The sequence below is a fragment of the Lontra canadensis genome, unplaced genomic scaffold (assembly GCF_010015895.1).
Source record: "Lontra canadensis isolate GAN:19392208 unplaced genomic scaffold, GSC_riverotter_1.0 scaffold15, whole genome shotgun sequence".
Taxonomy (NCBI): domain Eukaryota; kingdom Metazoa; phylum Chordata; class Mammalia; order Carnivora; family Mustelidae; genus Lontra; species Lontra canadensis.
The window spans coordinates 2,615,841-2,641,698 of record NW_022631009.1 but is presented as its reverse complement, the minus strand read 5'-3'; the positions used below and the strand labels follow the sequence as shown (position 1 = coordinate 2,641,698).

The window sequence follows — 25,858 nt, the reverse complement described above, 5'->3', positions numbered from 1 at the left end:
AACTGCACTTGACTTAAGTCTCCCCTGCTTTTTTGATAGTTGGGAATAGGAATGAGCCATGGATCCTGAAGTCTTGGTGTTGAGAGGGAGGGAAGTCATCACTGTGTGTATTTGTTAATCCTTCTTAAGAGCTGGCTGTCTTCCATGAGAATGCGTGAGTATTCACCTTTGCTCCGTTTTCCTGTCTGTCTACTTAGGGCATTCCCGGAGCCCCTGGAGTCCCAGGGATCACAGGAAGCATGGGACCTCAAGGTGCCCTGGGGCCACCTGTGAGTATTGCAGCAATAGCCAGTCAGCTTTGGCTTATTTATGTGTTTAAATTTACCAGCATCTCTGTTGGACAAAATGTTTATTCCTTACTAGGCTCTGTGGCATCCGTAAAGGAAACCAGAGAAGCTCCCGGGGGAAGGATTGAGATCAGACTGTGCATATATCGTGGCTAGAGACAGATGGCCCCAAAAGGGAATAGTCAACTATGCTTCTGTTTATATATTTTTTCATTGTTTGCTATTCTGTATTTGTCTAAGTAAATTCAATGTCATCTTTACAAGGATTGGGTATAACCGCTATGTGTTAATTGGGCCTGTCTCCTGGTTAAAAAAAAATACAAAGTTGAGAAATTCAAGGATGGGTAAGAATGGGAACAGATTTTTCTTTCTAAGTTCTATGAGAAAGACAGGATTTCCCATCAAACACGTACTCACACATAAGCAAATAAATGTAAGTGAAAGGCAGTGAATAGAACTAATGACCTCCCATTTTTGTGCTTCTCATCTCTTCGGGTGTTCAAGCGTGACCAGTCGGAGGAGTAGAGATAGGATGGGGGAGAAAGAAATGAGCACATCTGTGTCAGTTTCCTCATCTATAAGTTGAGGTGGTTGCATTAAGTGGCCTCCAAAGCCACATCTGTTGTTTTCAGTGACTTTCAAGCTGTTTCTTCTAGGTGTATTAGTCAGCATTCTGACATTATCTGTGATATACTGAGCCTGGATCCATACCTTAAAGTAACTGGAGACGTGTAAATGTATGTATGACCACAGACATGTAAAGAATTTGTAGAAGAGTGAAATTTGAAGCATGAAGTAGGAGAGGTTAATGAGTGAAATTTTTTTTAAGATTGTATTTATTTGAGAGAGAGACAATAAGAGAGAGCATGAGAGAGGAGAAGGTCAGAGGGCAAAGCAGACTCCCAGTGGAGCTGGGATCCCGAGGCAGGACTCGATCCCGGGACTCAGGGATCATGACCTGAGCCAAAGGCAGTTGTTTAACCAACTGAGCCACCCAGGCACCCATGAGTGAAATTTCTGTGGCTGCATATAGCACATTACTGCAATCCTGGAGGCTCAACGCTACACAAATGTATTAACTTACAGTTGTGCAGATCAGAAGTCTGACACTGTCTCACTGGGTTAAAATCAGGTGTTGGCACTTCCTTCCTGGAGCTTCTAGGAGAGAATCTATTTCCTTGTCTTCTCCAGCATCCAAAGACTTCCTATATTCTTCGGCTCGTGGCCAACTTCCACCTTCAAAGCCAGCGGTGTTTCATCTCTCTGGCCATTCTTCCATCATCGCATTTCCCTCTGGACACAGTCCAGAAAGGTTCTTTGCTTTAAGGACCTATATGATTGTATGTGGGCTGCCAGATAACCCTCGAGAACCTAGAGAACCTCAAGATGCTTGCCTACGTCACATTTGCAAAGTCCCTTTGCCACATAAGGTGATATATTCATAGGTTCTGGGGATGAGGGCATAGATACTCTTGGGGGGTGGGGGTACGCTTTTTCTCCCCACCACAGTGAACAAAACACAACAGAAACATTTGTTCTCATTTGGAAGGACTCCTGTCTCCCTCTCGCCACCCAGAAAGCCATATTACTTTTTATTTTCAAAACTCACGTCAATAAGTGAGGACCCTCATCCTCAGGGTCCTTTTCCAAGATAGGAACATAAAAAATGCCTCCAGATCCAAATACAATGTCCTTGTTTAAAACACTTTCATATCTCCTCTTTTTAAATCCAGCTGGTAATGGGTCACAGAAAAAGATTTTATTGCTTTGTCTTCACACCTCTTTTATTTATTTATTTTCTTTCTTTCTTTCTTGACACAGAGAGAGAGAGAGAGAGCAAGAGAGAGAACACAAGCAGGGGGAGTGGGAGAGGGAGAAGCAGGCTCCCCATGGAGCATAGAACCTAACACTGGGCTCGATCCCAGGACTCTGGGATCATGACTTGAGCTGAAGGCAGACACTTAATGACTGAGCCATCCAGGCACCTCCGCACCTCTTTTTTTAAACCCACAATGATGTTACTGAGAATGGTCATACACATGGAAACATACTGTACACTCACACATGTAATCACATGCAAGCACACGTGTGTGCACACATACACACACACTCTCAGCCCTATCTCTACCACTGTTTTACTGCAAACTTCTCTATGCATTTGGCTTGAAGCTGTTTCTTACTGGAAAGGAGACTTGAAAACCTCATCTCTGCTACCAGGCTTCAGTCCACTTCCCAAAATGTGCTCCTGGGAACAAGAGTTCTGGACTATTTCAACAGGGCTCGGGAGAGCCAGGGGTGCCGGTTAAAGCAGTGTCAGAGACCTGTGCATACAAAACCTGTTTCTCAGAAAGCCATGAGAGATTTTAGGACTTCAGAAGCTTGGAGGCCGCCCAAAGTGGAATGAGAGAAAATGAAAGCTGCTTTCATTTGACGAGGCAATGAGCTAACATGCTGGTACATGAGCCGCTCTTTTCATTCCCGGCCCTCTTGCGGACCCCTCCTAGAACTAGCGTCCCTTACCCCAAGCTGGGTTGATCCTAAATCCATGAGCAATGGAATGGGAAAGAAGAGCTGGCTGTGGGAGGTCATCAGGGGAATAAAATGGGGTGCACGAAGGGTGGAGAACACATTAACCAAGTAGAACCCCACCCTGCCCTACCACCTGGTGGATGGTAGCTCTCAAATAGACTCTAAATATGGGGACCAAAATGCCCATAAACTTTGTCCCGGAAATAAAGTACTGGTTTATAATATTATCTTCAATTATTGTACATCAATGGAAAAGGGCCCTTGCTGGTGCATGAGGATCCCCGTGCCGCTGGCAGTTTCATCAGAGACAGAAGCCATGTAGTGTAAAGGCACTGGGAGGGGGAGGTTGCCCCAGTCATGGGCTCTGGGTCTCCTCTCCAAAGCCAGTTGTTCTCCAAACTGTCCAGCCCAGACTTTCCTGAGCACACTGGGACGTGAGCAGCCAGGACGCCTGCTAGCCGCCAGTCTGGCGTGACCAGTAAAGCAGGCTCAGTGTCCTGGTGTTAGGGCCCTGATTGATTTCCCATGGTTGTCTGTCTAGGAAGGCAGGAGGGAAGGAGACCAAGAAAGACAGACGGCCCCACTGAAAATAGCAACGTGTTTCCTAGGGCAGTGCCAGGACCGTGTGCTTTCCTGCGATCTGCCATCAGCCACCGGCTGCCCGGGCTGGAATGTGCATCTGTGGCTGTAGCACTCATAATTCCTACCTGAGGTTGCAGACTGGGCTGAAATGCAGGGTCTCCCTTCCAGCGCAGGGGATGGTGATGAAGCTTGTGTAAGAAGCGGCCATCCGTTCAGCTTGAAATCGACACAGGTAGAGGGGTCCCCCCCAGCATTTAAAGAACACTGCACTGGAAATCAGGATGCCTGGGTTCTGGAGGTGGCCCTGCTATGACCTTACCCAGCTGTGCCTGCCACATCACTTAAGCAATTTATCTAGGCTCTCAGGACATTGGCTTCCTCATTCATTCATTTAAAAATATGTACTGGGTAGCCATGGTATGGACCCAGATACATGGGGGAGAGGGGTTCCTAGGGATATGAAAGATGACCAAGATGTTTTTCCACATCCATGGAAAATCTAGAGAGAATTTTTTTTCTATAAATAGGTATAATAAAAGGCAGAATGTGAGAAATGTCTTAAGGGAAAGACAATGAAGTTGCTATGAAAACCCCACTGAGAGACAGAGAGACAGAGAGGGAGATACACCCTGAGCTGATGGGATATGGAGAATCGTGCCCGAATGAGGCAGCATTTGCCTTGGATCTTGAGATGTGGGTGTGATTTCTGCCCACAAAGACAGGAAGAGGGCATTGATGGGGGTTGTGGTTAAGACATGAAGTAAACACAAACCACCGCATCTTTTATACATTTTAGAATTTTTCAACTCTCTTACATCATGGCCACTGACACAATTTTATTCTGACCTCTCTTCTTTTCTCACAGAGTTTATCACGGCCAGCCCTAAGTGGCCCCCTTGCCTCTGCTTTCACCCTGGTCTTGTCCATTCCCCAGGTTCTGAGTGATCCTTCTAGTACATCTTTGATGTGTCATTCTCTGCCTTGAATCTCCTCACTGGATCCCGGTAGCCAGAAGATGGGTCCCAAATATTCAGCCAAGTATACATGGCCCTTCATGATGGTCCCTATCTTGACTTTCCGACTGGCCTCCCACCGTCTCTTTGTTTGGAGTTGGGTCACCTAAAATTATGTAGAGCTGCCCCAACACATACCATACCATTTCACAATTGTTTAGCCTTCAGAACATCGTCCATTCATCTGAGCTGGTTTCTCCTCCTTTCTCACCATGCTGAGTTTCTGGCTAGTCTCTCTTTAAAGCTGGGTACTTCCTGTGTGAGGCGCCACTCACCTCCTCAGGCTGAGACCACGTCCAGCCCTCCACTGAAATGATCCCTTCCTCAAGGGCAGAAATGTCATCATACTCGTGTACTCACATGTTTTTGTTTCTAGTTTCCAGCTCCGTCTCATAGAGGGCTCTTAATAGGTCTTTGTTAAAAGAAAGAAAGAATGGGGCACCTGGGTGGCTCAGTGGGTTAAATCCTCTGCCTTCGGCTCAGGTCATGATCCCAGGGTCCTGGGATCGAGCCCTGCATCGGGCTCTCTGCTCCGTGGAGAGCCTGCTTCCTCCTCTCTCTCTGCCTGCCTCTCTGCCTACTTGTGATCTCTCTCCGTCAAATAAATAAATAAAATGTTAGAAAAAAAAGAAAGAAAGAAAGAAAGAAAGAAAGAAAGAAAGAAAGAATGAAGGCATGTTTGCATTCTAGTTAGGCTGATGTCCTAGGGAGTATTAGAAGATTATCTCTCCATGGCCTAACATGGGAGACCTTTAGAGCCGAGCTAGGATGTTTTGATTTGTGTTAACAGACATCTTTAATATGTAGGACTTGGACCATGATGAGATCATTCCTCTTCCCTCAGCATTAAAATTCTGTGACTTTATGAATGTAGCTACTGTAGTTTCATTTCTTTACATTTCAAGGGTTCCTAAAATTGTAGGAAAATGTGCCATTTTTCTTGCCCACATCTACAGGGAATATGTGTTTTCCCTCAAAGCGTACTTTGGTGGAGTTATGGACCTGCCCTTGCTCTGGAATTTTTATTTTGTTTTTGTTTTACTTTGCAAAAATCAAAGGAAGGATGTTAGGGACATTGGAATAAAAAGTAACTTCTTGTTGTACAGATATTCTACTAAATGGATCTTTCACTGAGACCGCCTAGCTGTGTCCTGTAGCTACCAAACAGCCAGCATCATGAGGCTGAGTTTGAGGAATTTCAGGTTGGATTAAACACATCCATCCCTATGTACCAGAAGGGGCTGATACTGTGTGCTTTTTCTTATCACTTGGGTTCACCCTCTAACTTCTCTAAGTTTTAAACATTCCAAGGAAGCAAATTTAATAAACAATAGCTAGGAATGGAGATGTCAAATAATGTATTGGTTCAGGAAAAAAATATTTGATACCAGTTGTTTTTAAGAAATGACTCAGGTTAACACCGAGTCCTGAGCCATTAGGGTTAGCAGGGAGGGACTCCTGATTGCTTTTTTATTATTGTTTAGCTAGGAAATGGAGTTGAAGATATTGGATGGCAGAATTGTTGAATGGTGTTCTCATTCACTCTGCTAAAAGCACATTTGCTGGGGAGATCACGGGCTCTGGAGCCCAGCTGATTGGGTTCTGGTCCCAGAGTTTCCTTTTCCTCACTGTGGGATCATGGATGAGTTATTTCACGTCTTGGGGAATCATTTTTCTTATGTGTAAAGTGGAAATAGCATCTCCTAGGGTTGTTAGAAAGAATGAATTATATTGCTTTATAGGTATTTTTATAAGGATTAAATAAATAAATTAATCTGATAAGGCTGTGATAGCGTTAAGTGGGTTGATACACTGAGAACAATGCTTGGAACATGATAAAAAGCAGCTTCAGTGTTAAATTGCTAATATTTACCAATAGTTTCTGAATATATTAAAAATGTGGAAGATTTACTTATTTTTGTTGCTGATTTTTGGGTTTTGTTTTGCATTTAATGCTTGAAAATCTGCTTCCACTAAAGATTTATGTCATGGTAACATAAGTAGCTCTTTTCTCCAGTTAGACCTACAAGGGGACATTATTGCATCTTTGGGGATTTGGCCACTTGTAGAGCCTAAGACATGAGGAGGACAACAGCAGTACATCTATATCTCTAAAGAATTGTGAGTGAAGGATGCCTTGTAAATCTTACTTTTGCAAACAGTTTCTATAAGGGAAATTGGATACTTTCTAGCAGAATCAACTCTTGGATACTTTTTTAACAGAATCAACTCTTTATCTAATGGTCTAGAATGCCTGAGAATGTCTTTTCAGTCAAGGCAGTTAAAATGAAGCTGCCTTCCAGACTTGCAGTAAAATTCAGCCATTCATTCATTCAGTTAACATATCTTTGAGCACGTGCCCAAACACAGTCCTAGGAACTGGGGAGACAGGAGTTTGTGAGCTAGACATAGACTGCCTATGGAATTTACACGCTGAGAATAGTTATAGAGAGCATATGTTTTCTTTGTAGAGTTCGAGATTCTCCCCTGGCAAGTCCAGCTTTGTATTTTTCATAAAGTGTGTTCCACATGCTACCTCATTCCAAAAAAATGATGACATTATGAAATGCTAACACATTTTCCTTGTAAGGAACCCCAGAGACCATTTAACTTAATGGCCTGATTTTACAAAGAAGCTCAGAGAGTTTAAGTGGCTTAGAGATCCTATCTCATTTATTTTTTCCCCAAAATATTAGTGTGAAAATTTTCAAACAAAATTCAAAGGATTTAGAGTGAATGCCTATATACCCAGCATTGAGATTCCACTATTGTATGTTTGTGTATGTATTTTTCAATAATGTTCCCTTGGGCTTTGTTGATTATTGATCTCATTTGTAATCTTGAAAAATTATCTTATGGTACACTAAAGCGTGGATTTATTCTTCTAGTTGAAGTCAGTTAATATTTTTCTTCTCACTTTATTAACAGAACAAAAGGAAGCTCAAGGTCAGAGGAAGTAGACAGCAGTCCTAGATTTATAAAGACTATTTCAATTTAATATTGGACTTAGTTGAATGTTTGAGTAAATCTTTTATGCAGGATACAGGCTAGGTAGTTCTAGAAATACAAAGTAATATAAGTTATGTCTTCCAGTTTTAGAGATCTTACCATCTACATAGAAGAGAAATCCATGGGTTGACTTGTAACTAAGTACACTGGAGAATAAAAAAATGCAGTGTCATAATACTGGTAGTTGAACTAAGTGCTGGATTAGAATATTCCTACGGTTGCTACTTAATTTATAACATTTATGTTTATAAATACTTTAATATTTTTCTCACATTTCAAATGTTTTCACACACTGAGTTAGACCTACAAGGGGACATTATTGCAGCTTTGGGGATTTGGCCACTTGTAGAGCCTAAGACATGAGGAGGACAACAGCAGTACATCTATATCTCTAAAGAATTGTGAGTGAAGGATGCCTTGTAAATCTTACTTTTGCAAACAGTTTCTATAAGGTAACTGTTGGACCATAGATCAGGTCTATGAGTCGATCATCAGGTCTACGGGAGTGTGAAAGTGCCATTTTGAGGAGTAGAAGATAGGGAGGTTGGAGCTAAATAACAAAAGATTTTGAGTTCAAGAACCAACTTTGTCACTTGGATGTCTAAGAATCGCCAGGTGATTCGAATAGAGGAAGAGCTGTGGTCACTCTTTAGTCGCTGCGTTTTCTGGGTTGAATGCTGGTGGTCTCTGAGGAAGGACTCAGGGTTATGTGAGGAATCGGGTCATGGAACAGAAGGAATGGCTATAAGAGATTGCAATCCAAGAAAGTGTGTGCGTGTGTGCGTGTGGAATAGACACACACGATGCAAGGAATAGGAAAGACAGAACCAGTGGTGGGCTCAAGCTGCTTGCACCTGCTTCTCTTCCTTTCTCAACTCTGTCTTCATTGACAGCACACGCGCAGCTTGAAATCAACCACGGAAGATAGATTTACACCTCCAATAGCAGCAAACTCTGCAAGTCAGGGCATCTTATTTTTCCAGAAAGCCAATTTACCTGCACGCCAATGGTGTGAAACCAGAATTTTGAATTTGGGTGACTGTAAATTGAGTAGAGATTCTGGAGAAGATAGTTGGTTGGGAGCTGTTGAGTTGATTGTAACAACGGGGAACCGTCTGACAATGTGGGTAAATTCCATCTGTAAAGGCTATTTGCTACCCTTTTATAAGAGGCTCTAAAAATGTTATTTAGGGGATCTGTTATGTTGCTTCAGAGTTGAAACAAAAAGATGAAATGCTCTGAAGACACATGTTTTGCTTATTAGTGTAATTTCATTACAGAAACACTTGAAATCTCCATTATTTCTTCAGTAAAAATTTTTATGGTAATAATACGGTTTCTTATGGGCCAAAGAGTAGCTAAGCCACAAAACAAAATAATAATTCAGCTGAGAATTTGCATTAATGCAAGTTCCCATTATCAGGGAGAAGCAGGGAGAAGCACTGTGTCCTGTGACATGGACAGAAAGCGGAAGTATAGGATTCCACAAATCTCATCTCTTGCCTGAACCCTTAGGATGGAAGATCATTTACTTTCTTCAAAAGATAATCTTTTAAAAAATGGAAACAATGTAGCTATTCAAAGGGGGCTTGTAAAATAAATCATGAAGCCTCAGTAGAGTACAATTCATGGAGTGGTGCTTAGGGTGGAAAGGTGTGACTGACCTTTTCGGTGAAATGACGTCACAAAGCAGTATCTCTGCCTGATCTCAGTTTTGCATGAAAAAAATCCTGTGTTTAGGTATTCAAAGGCTGGGGGAGTAAAAAGTTTAAAAGAGCTCCTTCTGTTTGCTGTTTGCTTATTTCTGTTATGTATCGATTTTTGCTGTAGAACCGTGAGAGCCAGGAAAAACATCTTAATAAAATGAGAAAAGATCCACTTTCATTACAGCCAGCTGAAGGCAGTGTTACAAGTAACTTGACAATTTTAATTTTTTACAGGGTATCCCCGGAGCCAAGGGAGAGCGAGGAGAAAGAGTGAGTATCTTCTCGCTCTGTTTACCAGGCATAGCCAGCTGCACACCTTGCGTTGCATAAGCCAGAGACAGGATGGCTGTTGACTACCATGACTATTACCATCGTGATTGTCCGTCACTCTGATTCCGTTTCCTCTCTCCTCCCTCCCCTCAACCCAGTGGACTGCAGGCACGCTGTCAGGTGGAAAGACACCCCATGGGCTGGAAGTCAGGAGAGCTGGTTTCTAGTTGCCTCTTTGCTACCATTCAGCTAGATAACCTTGGGCCCTTTCTTTAAGGTTAAAATGGAGAGAATCGAACTCCAGTAGCTCCGAAGTGGATTTGATGGCAAAATTATATCATGGACGTAAAAAGGCTTGAGAACATTAAAAACTCTCTACAGATGCCCATAGTAGAGTGGGGCTTGTGTTCTCTCTGATGGGCCGACATTGGCAGCCGATGGCAGATGCAGAGTCAAGGCAACCAGTTGGAGAACTTAAATCAGTTTATTTTCGGCACCTTCTCTCTCTTTTGAGAAATTGTGCTGTGGTTCATAGAATTGTGCTGCCGCCTGTGGTAGAAGCAACCGTGACTTTGGGCTCATCCAGTCACCTCTGTGAACCCTTGGGCAACATGTTTAACCGTTCATCTATACAATGGGTTTAACGTCTTTCCTTGGAGTTGTTGCTAATATGAACTAAGCGACTGCCTGAGAAAGTGTTAGATTTTATAAGCTCCGAAGAGTTATTAGTGGGATATTCAACATATATGGGTTTGTGTCAAAACTGAAATTTTTTTAGAATCTAGGACCAGAAAGACTTGATTTGTCATTTAATGCAGGTTCCCAGGAACCTTGCACCATGAGTGTCAAATCGCTTCCTCCTCGCCTGCACCGTGGGGGCCAGTCCTATGCTGTGGGAGCCAATGAGTGGGGAACAGGGGGTCGAGTCAGAGCTGCATGCCGGAAGTACGGCCATGGGGCTGGGCTTGCGGCCAGTTCTCAGAGGATGCTTTCTTCTCACGCAGGGGGACCTGCAGTCTCAAGCTATGGTACGAGCGGTGGCGCGTCAGGTGTGCGAACAGCTCATCCAGAGTAAGTACATCACGGTGTCCAATGTCGTTCTCTGTCCCTTGTCCAAACCGGGATCTGCCTTGCCCAGAAGTTAGTGACTCTGGAAAACACTGCAAACACTTGGTCTCGGTGCAGATAGGTAAGCTTTACACCTACTATGGTCGTAATTAACCCAGATAAGAGGTCAGCACAGATCACCCTGGAGTCCTGTATCCTTGTCACAGACACCCACATCTTCCGCGGCATCTGTCCAAGATCTTTCCTTTGGCCCATGTAGATTTAACTTAGCAGCCCAGATCAGATCTCTTATTTTTCCTTGTCTTGAAGTGAATAGTGTTTTTTTTCCTCAAGTACTCAGCGCTTGAAAGTTATCAGACTGAGGAATGAGAAGCTGCTTTCAAAAAGATGATTCATGGTGTTTTCTGTCAACTCACTAGATTTCAATCAATACCTGCTTTTTAAAATCCTTTTCTTTTGGTTAGCCCAAGATCCTTTGCTTCATTCTTTTTTTTAAATTTATTTAAATTCAGTTAGCCAATACATAGTGCATCATTTGTCTCAGATGTAGTGCCCCATGTCTTCGTTTTCAACTTGAACTTGCCAGCAGCACTGTATTTCAAGTACTGGTTTGTGTTCATTCACTTGCATACTCACCCATTTTGGGTTTCCCCCAGGCCCACAGATATTTTGTCTCAGGAATCTAACCAGAGGTTACTAGTGTGGGCCCTTTGCCAATAATTTGTTCAATTCCAGAAAGATCTAAGGCCAGACAGAGATGAAATAGTCAAACCCTGCCATCTCTCATCTAGCTTTGTGTTGAGCCTTATACTCTGGAAGCAAGCCACTCCACCTTCATTACCCGAGTGACTGTCTTAGCTTTGGATGGTTAAGTTTTTTTAACCCAGGAATGTCTGGGAATCCCATAAGTGTCGAAGAAGCCATAATGCCTGGTTCCCAAACCCCATGCATAGTAGATAAACCCCGATCTCATCTCTGGGAAGACAATGAGTGAAGGTGCACGTCGGCTTGGGACATAAGTTGGACATCAAGACATAAGTTGTGCAAACCATGTGCAAAGTTGTTATCTTCCGACGTAACAGTAATGCTCCCTGTGTTTTAACTTTATTTCATTTATATTACATTGCCCAAATTAAATGTGTGTATCTCAGGGAATTGACCAGTTTTAAATAAAACTATTTGAGTTTCATGCCAAAACAAGATCTTTAAAAACACAATAAATTATAAAAGCTGACTTGAACATCATGAAAGCTAAATTGAACATTGAAAACATCCAAAGCTAACCCGTACCTTGGATTATTTTGTAGGTTTCTCATTTCAAGTATACAGTGTAAACCAACAGGAAATTATTTTAAGGAAGCCTAGGGGTTAAATCCAGATGGGACTGATGGGCCACAGTATGTGGGAGATCTCACAATAGTTGCTGTCATATTCCACTGTAGAATAAAAATCTTATATAAATATACGATCATTTAAGACATGCCCTAAAAATTGAGAGTTCAAAATTGCATTTCCCCCCACTCGGGAGTTCTCGGATTCTTGTGAATGACTTCGAGGAAAGGGAAGCCAGCAGAGAGTGATGCAAGGAAGCTGACAGAAGCCTGTAGAATAGGGTGGTCCTGTTTGTAGCTGCAGCTGGGAGAGAAGAGATAGAAAAGTTTGCACACAACTTTATGAGCAAGACCCAACCTTCCCGGGGACTATGCCTGGCACCTCAGCCCCATTGCTTCAGGTTCCTTTGTGTTCCTTATTCCATTACTTGGGATTCTCTTCAGAGCTTGATTCACTGGTTAGCATTTAATTCCTCACATGCTCCGTTATCTGGTTTTTAGTCCGGAGCCAATCAGAAGAATTACCCTAGGAAAGGTGAAGTGGGAAGCTGTGTTAGACCGTAGTGATGAGAGCTAGAGAAGTGATAAAGGGGGGGCCTCTTGTCAAGGGAAGAACCTAGAAAAGCAGATGTGGAAATGTCGACTGCACCCGGACAATAGTGGACATGCCTACAGATGCCCCTCGAGTCATCAGTTTCAGTGGTGGTCCTTTGCTTAAGAAGGCATTGAATGGGGCACCTGGTGGCTCAGTGGGTTAAGCCTCTGCCTTCAGCTCAGGTCATGATCTCAGGATCCTGGGATCAAGCCCCGCATCAGGCTCTCTGCTCAGCAGGGAGTCTGCTTCCCCCTCTCTCTCTGCCTGCCTCTCTGCCTACTTGTGATTTTTCTCTCTGCTAAATAAATAAAATAAAATCTTAAAAAAAAGAAGGCATTGAATATATTTTAGAAATAATCCCTCTAAAAATGGTTACTCTTCTTTATTTAGATTTGCAGGTTTGAAAAGGGATAGGTTATCATCTAGAAAATTCATTCATGTGGGAAAATCTTATCTCCTGATGTTGCCGGAAAACTGAGGCGTTATGGTATCAAGCACTTTACCAATGTGTACTTCTGATTATTAAAATACGTTCTTCCAGGCATAACTGAGTTAAGGGATTATAGGAGGGAGAGCCAGATTTTTTTGAAAAATAAAGCTGGTGGGAGTATCTGCAGCTGGGACCCAAGGAAAGGTTCCTGCAAAAAGTCTTGGCAACGGAGAGTCAAATTGAAACAAAACACTTGTCTGGGGCTTTGTGAGCAAGAGGGTGTAGCAGGCTTTGTGGGTTGGAAAAAAGACAAATAAGTGGGGGGGCTGTTGCTAGAGAAAAGGGGCCAGCTGGGTGAGGGTTTAGGGGTCAGATAAATGTTGGGGGCGAAGATCAAATTTATAACTTCTGCCCATGCTGTTTACTGAGATGCTGATGTGAGCTGTGGCATTCCAGACACTTGAGATGCGCCTTGAAAACAGTCCAGCTGTTCATATCATCCAAAGTAAAATGTCATCATTTTTAAGTTGGAAATCAACACATTTCAGAGGGGTGTGCTTTTCCTCTTGCAGTTGTCTAACAGAATGGTTTGGAATCTTGACAGATAATACCGTTGGTCTTCCCTTCTGTGTGTGACAGTTCACTGAAGGATGTCTCTGCCCTCTGTGTCTCAGGTCACATGGCCAGGTACACGGCCATCCTCAACCAGATTCCCAGCCAGACCTCATCAGTCCGGACCATCCAAGGGCCTCCTGGAGAACCTGGCAGACCAGGGTCACCCGGAACCCCTGGTGAACAAGGACCCCCAGGGACGCCAGGCTTCCCAGGAAATGCAGGCGTGCCAGGGACCCCAGGAGAACGAGGTAAGCTGAGTCACCTCTCTCATTGGAATGCCTCTGAGGTATGTACAGGAAGCACGGTGTAAACAGTTGTGCTCATACAATGATGATGTCCAAAAGAATGAATGTTCATTAATGCCACCCATCCATTCTCCAGCTTACTTATTTATCCCCAAGACTGAGTCAGTTGAGGAAACTACAAAGTATTTCATCAAGAGCCATATCTACTCCTATAAAAAAGGAGGATCAGGACCCCCAACTCACCTCTCAGAGACTTCTGAGCAAATGAGAGAAAGGTGTCCCCTCTAGATGGAGGAATTAAGAACAGGTGCCCTTCCAGGTGGAAGAATTAGAAAATGATGTCCTCCTCTGGACAGATATGGCATCACGCATATGTCATGGTAAGCCAAGAGCTCGCTTCTGAGGTCTGATGCTTTTTTTACGCAGTACCATAGTGGGTAACAGTTGATGGCAGTCCTCAGGTGAGTCATAGGTCATATCGACATACGATTTACATATGCCTAAGTAGATCATGCCAGCTATAAACTTCAAATGAAAATACTGTTCGTGGTTCATCTTCCTATATTGTGTTTTATATATAATATAAAGTAAATATTTCATTTAATAGTCTTACGGGCCAATGTTTTGTCTTTCCTACCAAAGTTTCTTAAAAATAGAAATCCTACTTAGCCTTTTCTGTTTTCCCCTATAGGTCTTAGCAGTGTTGCATAGTACAATAATAAGACTTTGATTGAATTTCACCCAGTTCTATAATTGACTCCAGAAACTCCAGAAACAGATTAAAGAGATGTGGGAAATTGGGATTAAATATGAACCACAAAGAAAGTGATGGGCAGTAAGACAATGGACTACAAGTATTTTCTAAGACACCATTTTCTAGAGTGCAGATCTGGGGAAAAGCTAACTCTTACCTATTTGCCATATGAATCCTGTTACTTTTGTGACCTGGGTAGGAAATGTTTCTTTTATCACACTTGGAGTTGTGACATGCGGATTCCAAAGTTAGTATTTCACAGTTTGTTCTTGATCAGTGCTAACAGGCCGCACACATTCCTGCCTCTGAGCTTTCATGGGCCTCCTTCCCCACTTTGGAAACGTCCTTTGCTTTCCCTGTCTCAGGTGTTCTTACTCTCCGTGCTGCACTTCTGTTTCAGAAGTGACGTTTTGTTGATTGCCCCAGACCGCACAGTAACTCCACCCCTCAGGACCCCTGCGCACTGAGTGTCTTTCCCACCCATTGGAGCACTCCTCTGGGGTAGGTGAACAGCTCCATGGCCAAGAGCAGGGGCAGCTCTGAGCCGCATTGCTCCTGGTAGGTCCTCCCTCAGTACTTGCTGCTCTCATGGCAATCCAGTCCTGGTTTCCCTTTCTGAAGGTACTTCCCGTGCCAGGACATGAAATCAGCAGATGTAGAGAAGGGCATGGTTCCCTCCCAGGTCCAGGAAGACCTGGCCGCCGGGCGTCCTTTGACAGTGTCGGTGATGGATCACCTGTGACACAGGGGGCACAGAGCCCGTGCCTGAGTCATTCTCGTGAGTCACAAGGTGTGTTTGTTCTTTTTGGAAGTCCTCTTCTGGTTCTTGCCAGACTGAGTCTTTCCTGCTCTGCAAGAGGACTTGAAGGCTTAGACCAGAGGAAAATCTTTCAGGAATTCTCAAACAGTGGCCCAGGCCGCCATTGAAATAGGAATTTCCATGATATAATTTTCTGACTACATATATCTATATACATGTATTTGTAAAGAGTGTAGACAAAGCAGAATCATGTCCTGCAAATTCATAGAGGATGACGGTGAGACAGAAAGTGAGATAAGCCCTTTGGACATGAGGGAAAGTGATTTTGAGATGATCACCAATGGATGGTAATGGTTTTGTGTTTAAGGTTGGGGTTTCTAGGTCAAGGCCCAAGGGACTTTTCTTTCCTAGCAAAGAATTTCAAACCTGTTGCACTTGGGATTGTTGCTGTAAGGAAGACGATGATTTTTTTGTTTGTTTGTTTGATCTCATGGTCCAAATACCCAGAAACTATTGAGAGACAGGAATATCTACTTTTTCACTAAATCAAAACAATAAAATTTTAAAACTAAAGACATTCAGCCTTCTTTTCTCCTCACCCTCATTTTGTCATTTTGTGCAAAAGAGAGCATATGAAGATACCGAGGTCCAGGGAGTCTTGAAATCAGCTAACATCAGGACTAGAAATAAAAACCAGAGATCATGGGGTTGTTGTTGTTGTTATATAAAATAGGATTATCACACTGCTCTATGTAATATAATTTTGAAAGGACACTATATTATCTAAATATAAAATATATTTTATTTTATATTTAAAATATAAAATAAATAAGCATTTATTTTACATTATTTATTTATTTTATAAATATATATAAAATAAATAAGTAAAAATAAGTATTATTACTCAGCAGTGTATTTAGACAAATGCTAAACTACAAAAGCAAAGCAAAAAGAAATGTAGTGTTGAGTACTCTCGCCCAGTGTGTAAGTGAACCTCACTTTCTTCTTCCCATGTGTCTCACGTAAGTCTCCCGATAAGAAATGCACCACTCCATTGACTTGGCTAATTTTTTGTTAGAAGGGCTCCATCTGATTTTCCTATTAGAATTTTTCAAAAAATTTTAAAGTAAGCTCTCTGACCCATGGGGCTTGAACTCATGACCCTGAGATCAAGGGTTGCATGCTTCAGTGACTGAGCCAGCCAGACGCCCCTAATTTTTCAGAAGTTTTTTGAAAAATACATATACAGGATGTACAGTAAGAAATATATTTTGCATCGTGATGCCATATTATGCATGCAAACTTGTCAAACTGAGGCAAAAAGCAATATTACTCATCCTTACTATGGTTTCCTGTTTGCCTCTGTTCAAAAAGCTGAGGGGCAACCTTTTATTTTATGACCTTGATTCAAACACACTATTGACTAACTCAATCATTATCATTGAACTAGCCAAAGAATATGCATTTTGGGGAACAGAAAAGGAATTACAGGGGCGCCTGGGTGGCTCAGTGGGTTAAGCCTCTGCTTTTGGCTCAGGTCATGATTCCAAGGTCCTGGGATGGAGCCCTGCATCGGGCTCTCTGCTCAGCAGGGAGCCTGCTTCCCCCTCTCTCTCAGACTGTCTCTCTGCCTACTTGTGATCTCTCTCTCTCTCTCTGTCAAATAAATAAATAAAATATTAAAAAAAAAAGAAAAGGGATTACAAATACTTCCCCCCTATCAGCAATGTGACATAAAGACTGTTCTCGACTTTCCTTCTCATCCAGCAGAAGACTGCATTCTGCCTACATCTGAGTAGCTACCTCCTTCTCATTTACCCTTTGTCTCCTTTAACTTAAAGTATTTTTTTAAAGATATTATTTATTTATTTATTTGACAGACAGAGATCACAAGTAGGCAGAGAGGCAGGCAGAGAGAGAGAGAGAGGAGGAAGCAGGCTCCCCATGGAGCAGAGAGCCCGATGCAGGGCTCGATCCCAGGATCCTGAGATCATGACCTGAGCTGAAGGCAGAGGCTTAACCCACTGAGCCACCTAGTCGCCTCTTAAGGTATCTTTCATAAGTTTGTGGGGAATAGCCATTTCGCCATGTTCTCACATGGGTCGCGATATTACAGAATCCTTAGAACGTAAGGAACTGTTCACAAAAGCTATAGCATTCCTCTTTGGTACCCTGACCTGAAACAACCGAGTCCTGACGTTTCTGAGAACTCACTCCGCGATCACAGCCTTGTAGTGATTCTAGCTAGACCCCAGAAGACAACTCCGTTTCTAATTCTGATCTTTGTATAATTGTTCCTGGATGATGAATCTCCTATTTTCTTATTCCATTTATTGAAATGTTCATATTTCACACTGGTGTCTTGAACCATATATTATTAACCCAGTCAAAAATCAGTTGGTTGGTCTATAGTTGGCCAAACTGCATTTCTTTATTTACTTGAAAAGAACTGGGACAGTTTCCTGATTTCAGTGTTTCTGCAACTCCTTCAGTTTCTATCATTCTCCGAAAAATATTGGATCACAGGAGCCATCCAACTGAAGATTTTCATGATCAGATTATACATCCATAATTTACTGGAATTTATATCTGATTTATTTTGTACAATAAATCAGTAAATATTTATTGAATGCAAGGTTCATGTAAGTCTCTGGGGTTGACAGGATGTGAGATAATACTATTTATTTATGGCTTTCACTTATTAGGCACTAAATGTATCTGCCAATATTGTGTCCAGTCCTATATACACACTCTCTCCTTTGGACAAAAAATAGAAGACATGGTTTGGATAAGGAAGGAATGTGGAACATTACTAAATGTGCACATTGGGAGAGTGAATGCGAAGTGAGTTGCGTAGAAAGTAAATGCTGTCAGAGGTCAGTATTTGCTCCATTTTTTATTATTTTTTCTAATTTTTTAAAAGATTTTATTTATTTATTTGTCAGAGAGAGAGAGAGACAGAGTACACATAGGGGGAGTAGGGGAGGGAAAAGCAGGCTCCCCACTGAGCAGGGAGCCTCATGCACAGGGTTCTATCCCAGGACCCTGGGATCATGACCTGAGCTGAAGGCAGATGCTTAACCCACTGAGCCACCCAGGAATCCCTAGCTTCATTTTTTTTTAAGTTTTTATTTATTTATTTATTTGAGAGAAAGAGAGAGAGCATGGGTGAGCATAGGAGGAAGGACAGAGGCAGAGGGAGAGAGAATCTCAAGCAGACTCCCCACTGAGAGCAGAGCCCTATGTGGGACTCAATCCCAGGACCCCAAGATCATGACCTGAGCAGAAACCAAGAGTCAGATGCTCAAATGACCAAGCCACCCAGGGGACTCTAGCTCCATTTTTAAGTGAGGAAACTGAGGCTCAGTTAGTTTTTCAGTTTACCCCACTGGACGATAGGGGACCAGAATTCAAGTCCACATCTGCGTGATTCCAGAATAGCTGTGCTTGTCCCCTCTGTCCTGTTGCCACCTTGGAATTCATAGTGTAGTGGGGGACTCCCATGGGAAAGGCCAGAACCATGTAGGGTCTGGTGGACCCCATTTCCTTATGTCTCCTACTAACCACAATCTGTGGCTCAGTTCACACAAACAAGTCAACAGCTGAACTGACCAGAATATCACAGTGGGACGTGGTTGTACTATTGGCAAGCTCCCTGCACACTGTGTTCTGGTTTGGGAGGGGCTTGGGACATCCTTGACCTGGCCAACGACCAACTTTGAGGTGATTTGTTGGATAAATATGAAGGTGGTAAAAATATTTTCCATGATTATACATTTTGGCACTTGAAAGTTTTTCTAGAATTTTAGCATGTGCCCGGGCCATGGAAGAGTCCAAGTAGGGGAACTACCTGGAGAGTAGCTGACCATGGATCCAGCAGCTTGGGGTACACCTATGGAATTCTACTTCTATTATAACATCTAACAATAGGGGAAATAGAAGAGAAACATGGAATAAGGCAATTCAATCTTGTTTTCTTTGTGATATTTCAGAAGAGAAACTGATTTCACTTCACTGTTTGCAGTGCTGCTTACTTGAGTAGCAGGATGGGATGTCATTTGGAGTATCAGTCTTACTGAAGTCAGGATCTGAACTTGGCCATTTACTAGCTGTGTAATCTTGACTGCTTAATCGTAAAACTTAATCTTTCTGTATCTTCATTCATTCACCTAACCAGCACTTACTGAGCACCTACTACACATCAGGCATCGTACTGGGTGTTAATGACATAGTGGTAAACAGGACATACATTTCCTGTGTTTCCTGTACCTGGCATGGACCCAGATATTAAATGCACTAACAAAAACTAAATGAATAGTTTCCTTTAGTGACATTAGTTGTAAGTGCCATGAAAAAAAAAAAAATCCATGATGCCATGAAAATGTAGAAGAAGGGGTTCTGACTTACACTGGCAAGTCAGTGATGTTTTAGCTGAGACCTGAAAGTTTAGGAGTTTGGCAGATCAATAAGAGAGTCAGAGGAGAACATTTCAGGCAGAGATAGCAATAACATATGCAAAGGTCCTGAGGTGTGAAAGGGCTTGAAACTCTAAAGCCATGATTCTCAAAAGTAGTCAACATATTGTCTCCTTTTCAACAGATAATTTACATCTCTTTTACTGTTCTGAAATGAAATTCACAGATAATACATATAACCTGCCTTCACACATAATTAAAAGAAAACATAATTTAAAAAAAATACATACAACCTGCCTTCACATATAATTTAAAAAAAAAAAAAAGCAACTAGACTGCCATCTAGTGTAATGTAAAGAAGTAAAGCTAAAGTAATTTCTACTTCAACTGTTTATTCCAGTATGCAAATTCTCAGCATGACTATACTAGAAACATAATGAAGAAGTCAAAATGTATTTATATTAAATAATTACTGAGAATGCAACCAGTACAAGTTCAGGCTGATGTAGCTGAGCTTTATCAACAATGGGTCTTTCTGCATTCGTGTCTGTTGTGTTCACAGTGAAAATCATAAGAGCAAATACATCATCAGCATTATGCAAATAACTAAAATTATCTTCTACTTTTTCAGACATCTGTTCCTTGATTAACAGATCTCTTGGTTTTCCACTATATTTCTTTTTCCTACTGGGGTTCTCTCCAGAGAAGCCTTATACTACTGACTATCTCCCCTCACCCACAGACAGTAGTGATGTCTTTATGCATGCTAGTGCCTAGAAAAAGTTGAGTGAAAATGACTGGGAGGTATCATTCCAAGGATTTTCCCTATTGGAATGCATTGTTTTCTATACATTCATTAGCACTTTATACCTACTCTGTGGGATCAAATATTTGGGATGCAATATTAGCATTGAGGCTTAAAAAAAAAAATAACAGCATTGGAATGTCATCTTTAATCACAAGAAGATTTCATGTTTTTGATTAAGAGCTTGATGCAAGGACAGTTGCCCCACTCTGTTTGTTGTCTGGATTAATTTTTTATTGTTCTCTGAGGATATAATCCTTGAATGACTTTATGAAGTTAGAAAATTATTCCCCTTGAGTTTTCACTGACAAAGAAGACCAAATTTCTAAGGAGTGAATGTAAAGAAAGACAAGATTTAAGGATCAATTTTTGTATCAGTCCTAAGTCCTGTGGTTAATTTGAAGAAGACGGACTTTGTTCCAGGAAATGAGAAAAGGGGGGTGTGAGAAGGAAGAGAAGATGCAACACAACTGAGCCCCCCTTCCCACCCCACCAGAGCAAACACAGGTAGAAAAGAAATCAGCCATGCTCCGACTGCTGGAAGTCACTGATAACCCCCTTTGGAGACACAGAAATGGCAGTCAGAGTCAAGAAGTTGCATATACCCGAAAGCTAACTCTGAGTCCCTAAGGTTCATTCTCCTTACCTGGGAATCAACAAGGCTGAGAAGGCTGGGTCTCAAGTCAATTTGAGAGAAACTGGGAGAGGGAAATTGGGTTCTTGCATTTGGTATTTCTGTGGTTGAAAAGAGCTGTTGGCACTGAAGATACATTTGGCTGAAAACTTTGGTCACAAATGCAGAATAAAAGCAAAGCAGTTGCCAGACAGGAATGCCTAGATGCTAAGCATCTGTGGAACTTCTCAGTGTCTCTTTTATCCTGGTTTATTCCTGGAAAAATTATCTTTATGGGACAGATCAACTTAATTAAAGATAGAGGGTTGGCAGGGCTCTTATAATAATTGGCTGGTTGAGACTTAAATATTTGCAAGTCTTCCCTGTGATTGTTGTATTATCTTTGACATTGGCTTGCATGAGACATAGTCTTTTCCTTGCTGTTAAAAATCTGCTGACGTGTTTGTCTCTTTCCTTATTCCCTGCGTCTCATCTCCTCAGAGATGAACTCCAGAAAAGTAAAGGTAGCTTTCTCTTTTCTCACCCAGTCGTTAGGTGGTAAAGTCCAATTTGAATGTGCATTGGAAAAAGATTTTCTCTGAAGGTTTGATGTATTGTGTTTTCCTAATGTATAGTAACCTGAATACATTGAAAAGGAATGCTTTTCCTTTTTCTTTGTTGTATCATCTTCTATTTTGTAAGGGTTTTTTCCCCCTCTGTTACAAACTGAGTCTTTGCATTCAACATGGCTGCAAAGAGAAGCTCTATGTGTTAATGATTCATTATAACGAGTTACCCTACAACTTAGCAACTTAAAACAACAAAACCTATACAATCGTGGTTTTCTGGGTCAGGGAGTCGGGAGTGGTCTAGCTGGGTGCTTCTGACTCAGGGTCTTCCAGGAGTTTGGTTCAAGATGTCAGCAAGGGCTGTAGTCCGCTTTGTCTTCTTTTCTTGTCATGAAAGCTAATATAATTGTTTCTGTAGCTTAAAATATTTTGAAACCCTTAATTGGAGGGCCTGTGTAGTAGATCTGATCAGATTCTTGCACTGGATTTCAGTCCCTGTCTGGGGTAAAAGGTATCGTGCTAGAAATAACCACTCAAGGTTAATGCCATCTCAGCAAGATATCTTCGTATGGTCCCGGTTCATATTTTCCGCCTGACTTCAAGTATGTACTTTTTGCTCTAGCCAAATTGAACTGCTCTGTGCTCTCAGTATTAGTCAGCTTTCGCTGCATAACACACCACAAACATCTCAGTAGGATACAACGATCAATATTATTTTTTTTCCCCACCACATATCTATGGAAAACAGGGGCAGTTCTGCTCTGCTGGGGCTCTGGCTAGAAGGGCTAATAGTTTCCTAGAGTACGTAATCCTCGCGGCGGTGGCAGAAACAAATCAGGGCAACCCAAGTTGCCTATTTCAAGCCTCTGTGCCTGTTGTTGCCTCTAGCGTCTCATTGGCCAAAGCAAGTCACGTGGTCGTGGCCACGCCCAACTCCACGCAATAAGGAAGTACACGCGGCCCAAAGCAGGAGAATGCGTCAAGTCTGGCGCAGAGCGATGAGGAAGGGCGACTGCTCATTCCTTGTGCGTGTCTTTTCCTTTGCTGCTCCCCCCAGTGCAGATTCCCACTGTGCCCTCTTCTCGTCCCAGTTCATGGGTTTCCACCTGCCCTTCCCACTCCCTAGAATCCTCTTTCGTCCTCTGGCTCATTCGTCCTTCAGATCGCATCTCTGGAGTCCCCGCTGCCAGACCACTCGTTCCTCCCACGGTTTGTTTGGCCGGTGTGTTGGTCGTTGCTACCCTGCTCCCCTCCAGCTGAACCAGACTGAGAAAACCCTCCCCGAGCACATGCGTCCACCGCAGCAGTTTCTCATTATACTGTCATTGCTGGTGTCCTTGTTTGTCTTCCCCCTGGACTGTGAGTTCCTTGAATGGGGCTGTGCCTTTCATCTCTGCTTCCCCCCAACCCCTACCACACCAAGAAGCCTGAACAAGAGCGGGGTCCGTCACCGGTGTGCGAAACAGGTCATTGAGCACCCAGGTAGAATGTGCTTTCTTGACTTGCCTTTTAATGATGATTTCACCTCTGTGAATCCTGTCTCAGCAGTAAGGCTGCACGTTCCCCGGAGACCAAACGTAATGTGGATTTTCCCTTTATTTTTCATAATACCTGAAGTGCAATAGTCATTTCGTGAATCATGAGTGATTTATGGTGTTGATTACTCCTTGGCTAGTTTTTTGGCTGCCATTTGTCCTTCACTCTAGAGCCATGAAAAAAAAAAAACAAAAACAGAAGTCCAAGTGGCTATAGGACATCAACGCGAAGACATCCTGTTAATAGACAGTTACTGCCAACTTGACAATGTCAACGTTTTCTTCAAGTCATTATTGTGTAAATTCAGCCAGTAAAACGGGGTGAGATTTTTAAATAGGAAAGATTTTTCGACTGGGTAGGAAATATATATAAAATAGCAAATACGTTGGACATTTCAGTGCTCACATTTTAGTGTGTCTAATTTAGATGTCTGGTCAAAAGATCAAGGGAGGTCCTGCTTATAATGCCTCTATGTGTGTGTGTGTGTGTGTGTGTGTGTGTATACAATATCTATATGTAAATATTGATAGAGGCAGACAGGCAGAGACAGACAGTTTGTTTTAAATATAGGAATGCACTAAGCCATTTTCTAAATTTCTGGCCTTGAACATAAACAAGTAAAATGGAAATATAACATATACTAATTTAGATGATAAAACTAAAGCTGTTTATATTGGCTATAGTAAACCATTTTCAGTGAACTTTTTTTAACAAGGATTTAAGGCAATAAGTACAATAAATAAGTATACCAAAATGCATTTATATAGCTGAGGGAAAAACATACATAGAAAAGACATATTCATTAACTCTTAAAATTTTCATTGGTTCTAGATTTAACTAGATACAAGACGTATTTATCTTAATAGTGCTTTCTTCATGCTCATTATGAAGGGCTACTGGTCCTAATGCCTTTTGTTTTAAACTCTGCAGACACTGATATCATCCCAAGGCCCTGACACAGCTCTCTTCTTTTCCAAGAGTCAAGAGCATCATATCACTTTTCATTTCCGCAAGGAATGAAAACAAGCCCTAGCTCTAATTTAAATATCATCAGCTGGTTGAATATTCATGCCAAACCTGAAATGTTCGTTTTTGAAGCCACAGAAATTAGCTCATTTGTTCTATTAACTTTCAGTTGTTAATAATTTTCCTAATAGCCCATGCTGAAATAATATAATGACATTGAAGGAGAATCAGTCAGAACTTGGGAGCTGAAACTGGTCGATGGGCATTTGGTCTGCTACTCTTATGCCCGTAAGATCATAGCATCAGTGTGCAAAACTGTGGGGACAAAAATCCAGGATTCCTGCCAAATGTAATCCCTGTTCATTTTTGCCATGCACCCGCTGGTGGGACCAACCTGCGGACGGCTACACAGGGTTGGTGCGCACTGATGGGATTGCCCCTTCATTCTCTCTTCTCCCTTCTCCCTCTGTAACCCCCATGCTGCCCCTTTCACCTCCCTCCTCCCTGCTGCACTTTCTTCCTCTCTCTCACTGCCCGGATATCAATGTATCTAATTTAGATGTGTGTGGTCGAAAGACCAGAGGGCCTCCGGCCAATATTACCATATCTCTAACTGATAGAAGAACCTGAAGTCCAAAATATCCTGTTGTCTTGATCTTGATCTGGTAGTGGTTCCTTTGATCACCGGACAGCCCTACTTAATGCTTCGACATGTTTTCCTTTGGCTTTGCTGGGAGACTAGCTCAGTGTTCATTGGTAGAGTTGAGCTCTGCCGGACTTCTCAGTCCACTTTACTAATTGCATTGTTTTGTAGCACCCAGCAGGGCCAGATCCATGTTTTAAGGGGTCTGAGGCTTCAGCACTTTGGAGTTCCTCTTTGAGAAAAAGACGGTGAAGTTGCGAACAAAAAATTAGGTGGATGGTATTGGAGGGGTCCTGCGCACATGAGGGGGAAGGGCCGTATCCACAACCCTTCGTGTGTCAGGACCGGATCTAGACTGGCTTCTTATTCTACCACTCCCCGACCTGCTGATGCCAGAGTCCTGATGCTTGGAGTCCCCCAGGCATGCCCAGTTCTCTTTCATCTGCCGGCCTCTGTATGTGCACTTGCATCTGCCCTTCTTTGCGTGGCTGACGCCTGCTCTCCAAGACTTGGCTTCAAGGGTCAGCTGTATCTGAAAGCCCCCTGTGACTCCCCACGGACGCCTCGATTCTGTGCTTTCATGTGTTGTTGTAGCTCTTCTCACACTGCGTGATGGCTCTCTGTTTGTCCCTTTCCCTGCCACAAGGTGACTCACTACAGGCAGGCAGGGTCCTTCTGGCTCTGATGCTCAGTGCCTGATACTGGGACTGGACCAGGCAGTTTGCTTTCATTCTGCCCTTCTCCCTCCTTTAGCGGTGCGTCAGTGCCTCTCCAGGCTCCCTTACCCCACTGCTCCTGGAAAAATTCAGCCAATGGGAGCCTTTAAAAAGGAGTAGAGGGTTCCAGGGACACCTTGGTGGCTCAGTTCTTAAGCATCTGCCTTCCGCTCAGGTCATGAACCCAGGGTCCTCAGATCGAACCCCATGGTCGTCGTGTTCCTTGCTCAGCGGGAAGCCTGCTTCTCCCTCTCCCACTTGCCCTGCTTGTGTTCCCTCTCTCACTGCCTCTCTCTGTCAAATAAATAAATAAAATCTTAAAAAAAAAAAAAAGGAGGATTACAGGGTTCAAACAGGGTAGAAGTCAAGATATTTCTCCTCTCACCCTACACCTGGCTCCC

The 25,858-nt window shown here is 42.6% G+C and overlaps 1 protein-coding gene across 2 annotated transcripts in view; it reads left to right on the top strand.

The window, feature by feature from the left end:
* Positions 1 to 25,858, top strand: part of COL14A1 (collagen type XIV alpha 1 chain) — a 216,621-nt gene that overhangs the window by 180,665 nt on the left and 10,098 nt on the right. For both annotated transcript variants that reach the window (XM_032858416.1, XM_032858417.1), the window contains exons 42-45: positions 198 to 269; positions 9,361 to 9,396; positions 10,401 to 10,467; positions 13,495 to 13,683. In XM_032858416.1, the coding sequence (XP_032714307.1) occupies positions 198 to 269; positions 9,361 to 9,396; positions 10,401 to 10,467; positions 13,495 to 13,683 (364 nt within the window). The remainder of the gene's footprint in view (positions 1 to 197; positions 270 to 9,360; positions 9,397 to 10,400; positions 10,468 to 13,494; positions 13,684 to 25,858) is intronic.